Genomic DNA, 12,898 nt, shown 5'->3' with positions numbered 1-12,898 from the left:
GGACGTTCACGAAGAGACACCATCATTGTCGCAGAATTGTTTTGACTAGTTTTAGGCGAATATGGGCGATCTGTGAACGGTCGCACATCAAACCGACAAGTGTACGCTTTTAATAGATAAAAATATGATGTCCGAAATTTTTTTTATTCAACTATATACAGAGTCATCGCCTTTGTTATCGCCTAAACATCCCGGTTTTTTTTTTCGGAGAGACTGCAACATGAATATCCCCCAATGCATAGAGTACGGCTGTTCATCCAATATATTTATTCACTGTTTCGCAAAACATCTCGTCAGATATGTGCTTCAATTGGCGAACGGACCAAGTTTTGTACGTTGGTTAAAAATAAATGACAATATGTTTGGATATTACATCTGTCATATTAGGACAGAGTATTGAAGATGAAATTACTTTCATCGATCGACAAAGAAGAGAAAGAATGAGTCAGTGAATATCGAATCATAGACGGGAGAATCGAGACAGTCCACTGTCTATAGTTTACTCAATTGTGAACAAAAGTATTTCGATGAATTGACTAATGCAAACAGAGAGGAAATTATATTCAACTTGAAAAAAGTCACCGCTTTTCCTTGACATCGGATTCCATGGCAATGGAGCAACACACGATGTCGTTTAGGTCCTCAAAAATCTTTTAATACGGCAAGACGATAATAATAATACTTTTCACCGTACGACAGCAAAATCTAAAAGAACTTGAATCTGAACTTTACATGACAGTTCGATTGGAAATAGCGGCGTGTCGTGGTACGGCGTCTACGCAAGAACGCGCTATGGCTTGAGTGACATACTAGCGGGCACAGGCGCTCGAGCTGGGTAGTCTGCTAAATAGATAGCTTTTCGGCTCGGTCTATCGATCCCGTAGTCAACATGCCCGCGCTGCAACCTTAACGAGTGTTTAGGTTGCAGTCGTGGACATATCGACTACGGAATCGATAGATCGAGTCGAAAATCGATCTATTTAGCAGACTACCAAGCTACATAGCGCCTGTGCTTGCGGGTCTGCACTGCGGTCGCTCCATCTAATTACAATGATGTGGCGTATCTAACATGTTGACATCGCAAACGTTTACCGCTTCACACCTGTATCGCGTCCTTTTTTGAGTGACAGCTTACAGACCTTTGTTACGGCCGCTTGCCACGCTAGTTGAAGACAAAGAGAAATACCTTCATCGATCAAAATCAGCCTTATTTATGCTCAAATCATAAAATTTTATCGATACATTCAATCACTAGACATTCATAGTTAGGTATAGGTGCATGGACGCCTAAATTTCTTCGCCTGTGACCATTTTGGCATGGTTTTTACGGAGCGATCGAGCGTGACGCCACCCAAGCCACGCTTTGCATGAACTAACTCCAACGGGGGCAGCTAGCTATTTATACCCGGCCCTGGCCTTTAAGGGTTAATATGTAACCACATAATATAGTCATCACTGTCTGGTCCACCCTGTACAACAGGCTCAGTCATTCTTTCTTACCAGCTCAGCTGGGTGGGTTGGTTATATATATATATATATATATATAGCTTCAAGTAGAAACTAAGATTGTTCAATACAGATCAGATTCTGTTTCATGCAGTATGCAATGATCAGTTGAAATGATCAAATTATTCGTGTACAGTATATATATATATATATATATATATATATATATATATATATATATATATATATATATATATATATATATATATATATATTATATATATATATATATATATATATATATATATATATATGCGCAAAACGTATAACAATGTGCCCTCCCGGTTATCACCATAGTGGCTTTATGGCGACGTGTGAACTTTGGCACACAGATTACCGTTACACATTGTGGGAGAGAATTGAAAATGGACTCGCCAGGGGTCTCAAACTGTATGGTATACAGTGAGCAATGTATAGTGCAAACAGCAAATGCCTCTTATCACGTAAGAGACTATCCGAACTTTCTCTAACACAATCGTGTACTGTTAGCAATGCATAATGCAAACAGGGAATTCCTGTTATCACACAAGAGACTATCCAAGCAATCCCAGAGTGCTCTAACTGAATGGACAGTGAGCCAAATACACACAATGTATAACAATGTGCCCTTCCAGTTATCACCATAATAGTGGCTTTATTGCGACCTGTGAACTTGGGCACACACAGTATGGTAACACATTGTGGAGGATTGAAAATGACTCACAGAGGTCTCAAACTTTACTGTGTACAGTGAGCAATGCATAGTGCAAACAGGGAACTCCTCTTAACACACAAGAGACTTTCAAGCAATCCCAGAGTGCTCTAACTGAATGAACAGTGAGCCAAATACACACAATGTATAACAATGTGCCCTTCCAGTTATCACCATAGTGGCTTTATGGCAACCTGTGAACTTAGGCACACAGAGTATGGTAACACATTGTGGAGGATTGAAAATGACTCACCAGAGGTCTCAAACTTTACTGTGTACAGTGAGCAATGCATAGTGCAAACAGCGAACGCCTCTTATCACGCAAGAGACTATCCAAACAATCCAAGAGCGGTGTGTGTATATATATATATTAGGGGTTATTACATGAAGTTTGGGCGATACCGCGTCGTATTCGAGTGATGTGTCCGTATTTTGATGAGTTGCGCAGCAATGAGTCAAAATGCGGACACATCACGAGAATACGACGCGGTATCGCCCAAACTTCGTGTAATAACCCCTTTATCATACATGCATGCTTTGGTTATGACTGTTTTCCTACGGACGTTCCGAAATTAGCGACGAAATCAACTGAAATCAACCTTGCTTGCTCCTCGCTGTACTCATAAAAGTTGGTTGCTAAGGAGTGATGACAACCGTATCACTTCTTGATATTATTCCGCTGTTGGGCCATTCCACTTCAAAGGAGGGTTTATGGCACACTTTTAAAGCGAACAATTTAAATATAAAGATGTCGACACAGGTTTTCACACTTTGAAGAAGATTTATTTTTTACTTGACATGGCGGTGGATGTAAAAATAGGGTGGAGTGTGTAAAAATGAGTGTGTTTTCGTGTTTTGAAACATACACTCATCCCTTCGCGAAAGTTATGAGGCCGGCCAAAATTGGGTCAAAATACTCGCGCCGCGCCAACGTTCGATTTCAAACTCGATCAGGTCGATCGAGCAGCTGAGAGCATAAAGCAAGCAGCTCGGCGACACCATCTTTGAATGCACAGTGGATATAATAGCTGTACCAGTCAGTTATCTCCAAGAATTATACATGTCCTCAGTCGTCAAATATGCCGAATTTACCATCTTAGAAAGGAATTTGTGAGCGGATTAGGGAAAACGTGAAGTGAGTACACTGTAAGCCGTAGCGTCGTAACTCGTTCGTGATTTTGTTGCTGTACGAATAAAACATTTAAAAGGTATTTACATCGTCTGCTCGTATACTTTCGTCACTGGCTTGCCTAAATAGAACTAAATTTCTTTCACAACAACCTAAACAAAAGTTTTACTTTCCCTAGTATCTTACATTGTCTCCGAAACCCGCACCGGTGCCACCGGACAGTATCATGACCTGTGAATCTCACTGACAGGTATACAAATCGGAAATATAACATGTGCACATCGTCTGTCGTGAGTATTTTCAGTGCGTTGATTTTTGTGCTGCATTTTTGTGGCTCATTTATGGTTGTAAACGATGTAATTCATCATTCAGATACTTAAACTCGTCAACAGGAAACTTTTCGTATAGCGGTTCTGTCAATCGAGATCGTAAACTTCGGCAGCGCAAAGTAGACGACATGAAAACACCACCGTATGGGATTGGCTGTAAACAATGACAGGTGTCGGGTCGGCAAAACATAGACATTTTCAATGCGTTCGTTTGTATGTTTTTGGTACAACTACTTGTACCTAAGTGCAATGCCCATGAACTGACTGCAAAAAACAAAATTTTGACCATAAATCACATTCACAATGACGTTTCAAAGTGTCACAAGTGTACGTCTAAGTTTTACATGTATGTGAACATCCCAGCAAAGGTCACACGTACGCGTAGCTGTAAGTAGTTCGGTTACAGTGAAAATATAATTCGTATTTTCAATAGTTAAAATACGGGTTTATATTAGTACCTTCTGAACAATAGGAGAATGGCAATACAGGCATAGCATGTATGATAAATATATATATATATATATATATATATATATATATATATATATGTGTGTGTGTGTGTGTGTGTGTGTGTGTGTGTAAAGAAGTTTTCAAATTACAGATTTTACATGTACAAATTCAATAATTTGAGCACCTCTCTCATTGGTTGTATTTTTTGAATTTGCAGAGAATGAGCCCATCTTAAAATACATGGGAAAATTGGTTGGCAAGCTGCGTGAAGCACGTGCAGTAACTGTGAAAGATAAAAAAGGGTTAGATATATTTGATGTAAGTTGTTTACATTTATACATATTCTTTGTGTACTAACTGTAACGACTTCCTCTGTTTAATAGCTGCAATAATTGTTCCCTCGGCAGTTGCGTCAGTGCTGGCTGTCTGTCTGTTTTTGGTTTTAAAAAAATTATTAGCTCAACTGGTTCATACCACGTGACCTATTATAGCACTTTCTATCTGTCTGTGTCTGTGTGTGTGTGTGTGCATGTGTGTCTGTGAACTCAATTGCTCATGGATTTCAACCAATATTGATACGCAGGTACAGATATCAAATGGCAAGAACTGATTAGATTTTAGAGGGCGTGGCTTGCATATTAATGATGCTATCACTCTTAATTTTTAGCTCACATTTGGTATATCCATACCAATGTGAGCTTATAGTATAAGTCAACGTCCGTCGTCTGTATGTATGTATGTACCGGGGGTATACCAAATGTGAGGTAAAAATGGCCGCCAGGCGGCCATATTTGATCCTATCACAACAAAAATCAACATGCATATGTAAGGATTGATCAATGCCCTTGTACCAAATTTGAAAGAAATTGGTTGAGACATATCTGTGTTATGGCTTAAAACACGAAAAAATCGTAACAAAATGGCTTCCAGGCGGCCATATTGGATCGTATTACAACAAAAATCAACATGCATAATATGTAAGGCATTGATGAATGCCCTTTTGCCAAATTTGAAAGAAATTGGTTGAGACATGTCTGTGTTATGGTGCTAAACATGAAAAAATGTCGTCAATGAGACGGAGATGCTCACATTTTTTGCAGAATGGGTTTTAATACTAATATATATCAGAAAACAACTTGCCGTTACAAAATCCAGATACTTCTATGTGGCAAATTTGATCATTATTTTAACATTCCTAAGTTATGCTAAATTTTGCTTGGTGTCAACTGACCTGTTCCAGCCGATGACTGCATATTTCACCAAACTCACATCAACTCTGTGTACCTCAAATGTGTTTTCTGCATCAAATTTCATAACAAACTAATAGGAAATACAACTACATTATGATCACTATCTTCAATACTGTTCTTGATTCACAAACTAAAGGTCATTTAAGGCTGCAGGTAAAAATTGGCACAAAATACAAACTAGTATTCAGTATTCGATCTAGAGTGCGCCATTGCGCATTTTGCGCAAAAAAATCAGCTATGGCGCTATTTTCACAGGCCATGGCGCCATTTCGGGCACAATAATTCAAGGCCGGCGCCTGGTAGTTTGTTTCTGCCAGGCCACTATGTTTTACGCCCAAGCTCTAGGACAACACGAGGATTTACCGTAACGTGGTATATATTCAATCACAACATTTTGCGACAATGAGGTAAGTTGGGATGACGTCTTTGACGGGACGTGTGCAGAAGGCCATGCGTAGCTATGCCAGCGGCTGTACGATGGTTACTATGCTGTGACTATATCTGTAAAGCCGTCGGGTTGTCTCCTCACCCACGCCCGACGATGAAGGAGGTACAACGATGGAAGTGTCAGGAACTGACACGCAGACCGATGCTACCGGTTCGCAACACAACCGCACCCCGCAGGTGAATACAATTTTGGAATTAATTTTACCGTTGACTTCGATATGTAAGGTACCATATTTAAGCTTAGACTGTAGTACGTTATGATCAAATTCAAATAGCAGGCAATGCTTATACGGTATAACTATTTTACATGATGGAGTGGCCGGGACTGGTTTTCAGTGCATGGTGTCGTGGACGCTAATTTCTGACATTTTTTGGGGTGATCAAAATATCCGAGTGGTAGGGAATGGTTATGTTTGTAAACTGGCTGCGAGTTTCCGAGGACAAGTCACTTGTTTATTTATTTGTTTGACAGTGACTCGCAAACCAGTGTGGTAGCCACGTGGGGTTTCCAGTCGTACAAAAACGGTTTAGATATTTCATATTTCTGTCATCAAACAAATAGAGAAGAGAGTGAGTGTTTTTGTCTCAGTTTAATTTTTCTCTAGTATACGTAAATCTAGTATTTTACAGGTTTGATAATTATTTTTTTCAACTTATTTACGTGAACCCCCAAATTTTATTTTTATACTTTACTCAAAACTTGAAATTTTGAAGAAATATAAGATAAAGGACACACTCTCAAATCTAAGTTTATTATTTCTCTGGATACCAAAATCTAGTATTTAACATTTTTAATAGTTTATTTTTTTAATTTATTTACCCCTTCTTTTTATTTTATTCCTTTACTGTTTACTTAAAATTAATTCAGAAATGGTACATGTTAGGGTGAAATTGTTATTAAAATCAGATTTGGCATTTCAGTGTTTACAGCTCAATAAAAAAATCATATTTTCTTCTCTCAGGTGAAGTGGCTGTCACAATGGCACTGGCTGTACTATGGACATGATGAATGGTACTGATAGCTGATGGTACATGTCTGCAATAAAACATATGCATAATCATCAGTATTGAGTTGAAAAAATGGTCAAAATCTGAAAAAAAACGAATAAAAGTGTGTTATTAAATGTTGACTCACCTGTACGTCTGTCTTTTTGTAGAGATCCTTCTTGCGGATGAACTGCCAGTCACTGCAGTAACTTCATATTATTTGATTAAAGGGACAGTTGCTGTCACTTTTAATAGACTGCTTTCATGAGTGTTTTTATTCTGAGTATCAAAATGGTTTTTGTAATTCTTAAAAAATCAAGTTTGTCAACAAAGTCTGTATATCCACTCTTTTTCTAGCAGTGGTATTGTTGACAATTGAATCTAAATTAAATGGTGAACAATAAGGGTTTACTTTACAACTAAAACGTGAATAACTAAAACGTAGTTGACAAACTGAATGCTAGTGAAATAACTTCAAGCTCAATAGAAAACTGCCGTTGTTGGATGACACACAGAAAGAAAAATATCAACAGTTACAGCTACTGCACCTTTTTGTCAATTCCTTTAGCACACAGTGGAATCTGTCTTTGCAAATGTTGCCTGGCAACCCAATCTGTCCATTATAAGCCTTTTAAAAACAATTTATTGCAATTTTAATTTGATTAATAATTCTGGGGACCACTTTTTATCCGCTGGTTGGGATCAACAAGAGCCCTCTTTAAAAATTGTAAGGGGCCCAGCATGGCCCCCATCATTTGCCAATGGCCCCTTTTTTTCAAGGGAGTGGGCCCAAGATGGCCCCTATTTTTGAAGTCCTAGATCAAACACTGAGTATTACGTTTGTTAACAGTTTGAGTAAAATAGACATCAAAACAGGTCCAATAATCATTATCATTCAAGGTAACTATAAAATTTACCAGGTCCAAGGAATATATCGAAAATGACAAAAAAATGAAATGGGGTCATCTTGAACCATGAAATAGTGGTGATATCAGGTGTCCGGAATGGGTAAGTGTACCCTGCCAGCTAGCTGCACCTGTCAAGATTGACCAAAAGCGACAAATCTAATGTTATTTGGTAATTCACCAAAAAAATGTATCAGAACATCCCTAGGATTTGTATACAAAGTTTACTACTAAAGGGTAAATTTGGGAACAAAATATTAGTACCATAAAACCCAATTAAGTGAGAAAGCAATAGCCACTTGTACTTCGGTTCGAAATGTCTGTAGTTTGTCCCCATTGGCTGAATCTGTTCTACACTTTGCTTCCAAATGTGTCATCAAATTCTTGAAGATATGTTTAAAAACTTACTTTATCATATGTTTTGCATTCCTGTCATTAAGTCTTTTGCATTCCTGTCATTAAGTCATATAATCTTAATCCTCATTAATTAATCCCTGCACTTGACCCCTACTTGGATGTTTAATTATGTTACCACCACTACACTTGACCCCTAGGGGATGTTTAATTAATGATATCACCACCAATACAGGTACTTAAGTGTAAACAATGAAATTCCATGCACAGTAGGAGACAGCATGAAGTTTAGAATTATGCCCAATCCAATTTTTAGCTCATATTTGGTGTTTATATAAATACCAAAAAGAGCTTATATGGTGAGTCAGTTGCGTCTGTATGTCTGTATGTTTGTGGGTATGTATGTGCGGATGTATGTCCGTCACAAGCAAAAGCTCCTATACCGCCTAAGCTACCATCACGGTATTTGGTGTACAGGTAGATGCAGGGGTTGACAGGTGACGTTGTTCAAATGAACGCGTCAGTGTCAAAAATATGCAAATGAGGTAAGAAAAAGAGAAATTCTACAAATGTTCAGGAGTGGTGGCATGCCAATGGCTGAAACAGGACACTCCACTGACCTTGAGTCATTTCCTCTCATTGTTGATGAACTGTTACATATTAACAGACCTGCTCAAACTAAGGGACAGACCATTAGATCTTGGGAGGGGGTGGTCACAATGAAATTGTGAACATTTTTTTTACAATTGTAAATTTCTAAGAAAAGATTTTTCCAAATGAGAAAAGCTGTGCTAATTATTTTTACTGAGTAAATTTTCGGATTTATAATTTTTTTTAGTTCTATGCCGTCTGAGGATGCAATGTACATCCATATCACTAGCGCAAATAAGATTGCGTGCTGTAACTACAACATACATATGGCCCAGTGATTTACATTGCTGATTGATTTCGCGAAATGTTGCCGATCATCTTTTGACAAGCTGAGAAACTTTTTGCAAAAAATGGGCTGAAATTTCAATATTTGTGTTCTTAGGACAATTTTTGCCCTTTTTTGATCAAAACATCTATTTCTCTGTAGCAGTGTGTCCAACTTCTGTCATTCTTGTTTTTCTGCTTTTAAATACTTCTTGTTGTTTTTCTGGTTGTACTGTGCAGAAATCATTGTCATAAGTTCTAACATCAACGTAGAATTTTCCTGCACTGAACAGATAGAAACAACATTTATTGTTGATCTTTGGTACTGGTATGTACCAATTCTGATCAAATGTGAGTGACACCGTATAATTGCGGTATTTTTTTATCAGATCTTGTATGTCCTACATAGAAATCTTGCAAAAGTTCTTCCTCAAGAAAAAAATTACCTTCAGATTTGTTTTCTGGATCAAATTTCACTACAAATTCATACCAAAAAGGACAAAATTTTGTTAACAGCTGTCACTAGCATTTCAAAAACACACCCTTGGTAGGTATAGGTCATTTAAGGTCACAGCTGATAAAATTGCCTAAAAAATACAAATTTCCTAACACTTTGAGCAAAAGATTTATCTCATTACATCCCTAGGGACTTTTACACCAAACTTCAAAACTATCATACAAGTAGTTTTTCAGAAAAAGTTTTCTTTACCAAAAATGACAAAAATTGTCCCAAAAAGATAATTTTGCTAATTTTGTCATAATTTCAACAGATCACAAAGGTAACACCCTTACAAACATCCAACCCAAATTCGAAAGCAATTGGGCCAGCGGTTTTAGAGAAAAAGAATTTGTATCCAAAATGAGGAAAATCACCAAAAAATTCAGCAAAAAAAAAAAATTCAAGATATCTTCACAAAATACCTAATACTGTATGGGATCCTCCTAAGGTACTTACATACTAATTTAAAAGCAATCCGAACAGTGGTTCTTGAGTTATTAATTTTTGACCATTTTCACATTTTTTAAGCTCAACTGCATAATTTGGGCAATGTCAGCATTAATACAGCTTTAATTTAAGTGTTTTGTTTTCTTCTCTCACCAAAGCAATGTTTTCCAGCAATAGCTGCAACAGTGGATAAGGAATCATTGTCAACAAATATAGTCACCGATATACATGATTTAGTTGGTGATCTCCAAGCAGCCTATGCAGTGCCATTCCCAGAAACAAAACTGGATACTATTGTTGAGAACCTGATCAAGTTGATCTTAGAAAAAGAGGGGCTTTCCCGAAATTTTGTAACTAGGTAAGGCAACTGTATGTATCTGCTCTGTAATCATCTTTTCATGCTTGTCTTGTACATGCATGTTGTGTGTGTCCGTCTGTCTATCATGGGTGTTACTACAGTGATCCACCAGTTGTCCGTAGATAATAAAGTTCTATTTATTTGCAGTCCGAGGTCCCTGGCAAATATACAAGAAGGAGATGCATGCAATACATGGCTTGCGACAGATAATAATACATTACAGAAAGGACCAAAACAGAAATATAACCTGTATTACAAAAAGATAGTGAAGAAAATACATTGTGCATGTAATCATTCATTGGTATCCTATCACCACTGTCACAGTTTAAATTAACCTTTTTTTGAAAGTTAATGAGTTTGCAGATGAGTGTTATAAATTTCTGTCAACAGATACTTACCCATCCGATTTTATCTCTGGATTCATTCTCAGAACCATAATATTCAGATCACTGTTTCAAAAATTTAAGTAATTTGTACTTTGTAGATTATAATTAGCCTTCTATATTATTTTTCAGAGTGCGCCGTGCAACAAGGGTGTCTTTTCTTGTCTGTGGGGCAAAGATGTCAACCCAAACAAACATTCTCTTGGAATACATAGACAGATCAAAGTCATACTGTAAACGTGTTACTGTGCCAATTGTGTTAAATGAGGTATGTTGATATTTTGGCACACATCACCTTAGCTGATGTGGTGCTAATTTCTGTATGTGTGCATATACACAGGATATCTAAAGAATTATCTAACAGATTCAAGTCAAATTTACTTTACAGATATAGATGGGTGATGCATCAGACTAAATGAAAATTGCATCAAAAGTATAAAAAATCATGACAATGAAAAAACACATGGTCGCGTTGATGTGAAAGTTCAGTCTGAGTTGTCAGTATGCAGCAAGTTCAACATGAAATTTGTAGTGTTCAATGTATCTCGCCCCCCCCCCCCTCGCTATGTTGAAATACTCTAAATATGTTGTGCAAACACCAACCCTATGTTATTGTTGAGAAATACATGTATGGTGTTTAACTCAATAACCAGTATCAGTGTATCTTGTCTGGGATATATCTTGTAAGCCTAAAGGTAAAAAGATTATTTTGCCTTTTCTGCATCCCCGAAAAAAGTCTGAGGGACCGCGGTTACCTTTGGTCTAAAAAAACAAAAAATTTCACTCACTGCTCCTGAACCTTTGTCCAGAAAATCTGATGAACAAGTTTTTTTAGCTCACATTTGGTAAACCAACGTGAGCTCACAGCATAATTTGGCGTCCCTTACTGTGTTTCCTCTGGCTTCTGAAATTTTTTAGTAAATTCACGAATAGGGTATTGAAACTTTTCGTAAATTTTGAAATTCATAAGTAAGCTTAACCGTTCCAATACAGAATATCATTCAATCAAATCAAATTAAGTACAACATGTGCTTAGACAGAACTATTTTGAGGTTTGGGGGCCTTCAGCTCTCAATCAACTAGCTGCATTCGTATATTTATGAATCAACAATGAAAATAATTAGTAAATCATCTAAAAAATTAGTAATTTTAAGAATTTGAGAGTGGCAGAGGAAACACAGCCTTATCTGTGTGTATGTATGTGTGTATGGATGTATGTCTGTATGGATTTGGCTGTATGTTCATCCACTGCTCATTTCTACTTGGTATCTGGTGTAAAGATGCATTCTTGACTGTAGATGGTGTTTTGTTCAAATGAAATTGTCATTGCCCAAATTATGCAAATAAGCTTAAAAATGTGAAAGTGGTCAAAAATTAATAACTCAAGAATCGTAGTTTGGATTTGTTTGAAAATAATTGGTGTGCAAACACCTTAGATGTGAACCTCATACGGTTTTATGTATTTTGTGAATATATATATATATATATATATATATATATATATATATATTTATTTATTATACACCTACTGCCATAACCTATGGGAGTTTGACCGTCCAATAACTTTCCGTATTTTGTGTAGACGCAGAGTCACGAATACGGGAGACGCGCGACGCGCCTGTTTGACCTTTGACGTGGCAATTTTATTTCAACAATTGCACGCGTTCCACTCATATCGCGCATGTCGCATCCCTCAAAATTTACCATAGAATTACTTTATACGGACGATTAATGGAGGGAGGTGTATAATAATAGGGTTATACACAAAATACGGCCCTGTATGGACTCGGGCTCAGTGAGTGACGTATTGGACTCGCCTTCGGCTCGTCAAATACTTCACTCACTGAGCCCTTGTCCATACAGGGCCATATTTTGTGAATAACCCTATAATATATATATATATATATGCTATAACTGTCCAGGCTTTATGCATGTACATTTGTACAAATAAGTTTTCAATTTACAGATTAAGTATTTACATATTTAATAAGGTGAGCCATTATGTCTCATTGACCATTCCGTCTCATTGACAGTATTTTTTTCTCTGACCTTATGACAAAGTAAAAGTAATGAAATAAAATAAATTGTTACAAAATTATAAAAAAAGTCTAGCTGAAATAAGCAAATAATTACAAAAAAGTGAATTAATAATGATGAAATGGGTGAATTAACTGCCAAATAAACTAAATTATGAAATGTTAATTACAACTCCGTTACAATGTGTAGATTATATGCATATTGACTAAGC

At 37.0% G+C, this 12,898-nt stretch overlaps 1 protein-coding gene across 1 annotated transcript in view; it reads left to right on the top strand.

Annotated features, from left to right (window-relative positions):
* The window catches only part of LOC139117399 (uncharacterized), a 37,775-nt gene that overhangs the window by 21,608 nt on the left and 3,269 nt on the right, over window positions 1–12,898 (top strand). Inside the window, exons 2-4 of the mRNA XM_070680484.1 lie at window positions 4,323–4,423; window positions 10,068–10,267; window positions 10,783–10,918. Coding sequence (XP_070536585.1) covers window positions 4,323–4,423; window positions 10,068–10,267; window positions 10,783–10,918 — 437 coding nt within the window. The remainder of the gene's footprint in view (window positions 1–4,322; window positions 4,424–10,067; window positions 10,268–10,782; window positions 10,919–12,898) is intronic.

The sequence above is a fragment of the Ptychodera flava genome, chromosome 18 (assembly GCF_041260155.1).
Source record: "Ptychodera flava strain L36383 chromosome 18, AS_Pfla_20210202, whole genome shotgun sequence".
Lineage (NCBI taxonomy): Eukaryota > Metazoa > Hemichordata > Enteropneusta > Ptychoderidae > Ptychodera > Ptychodera flava.
The sequence above is the reverse complement of the archived record's forward strand: the minus strand, read 5'-3'. Positions and strand labels throughout refer to the sequence as shown.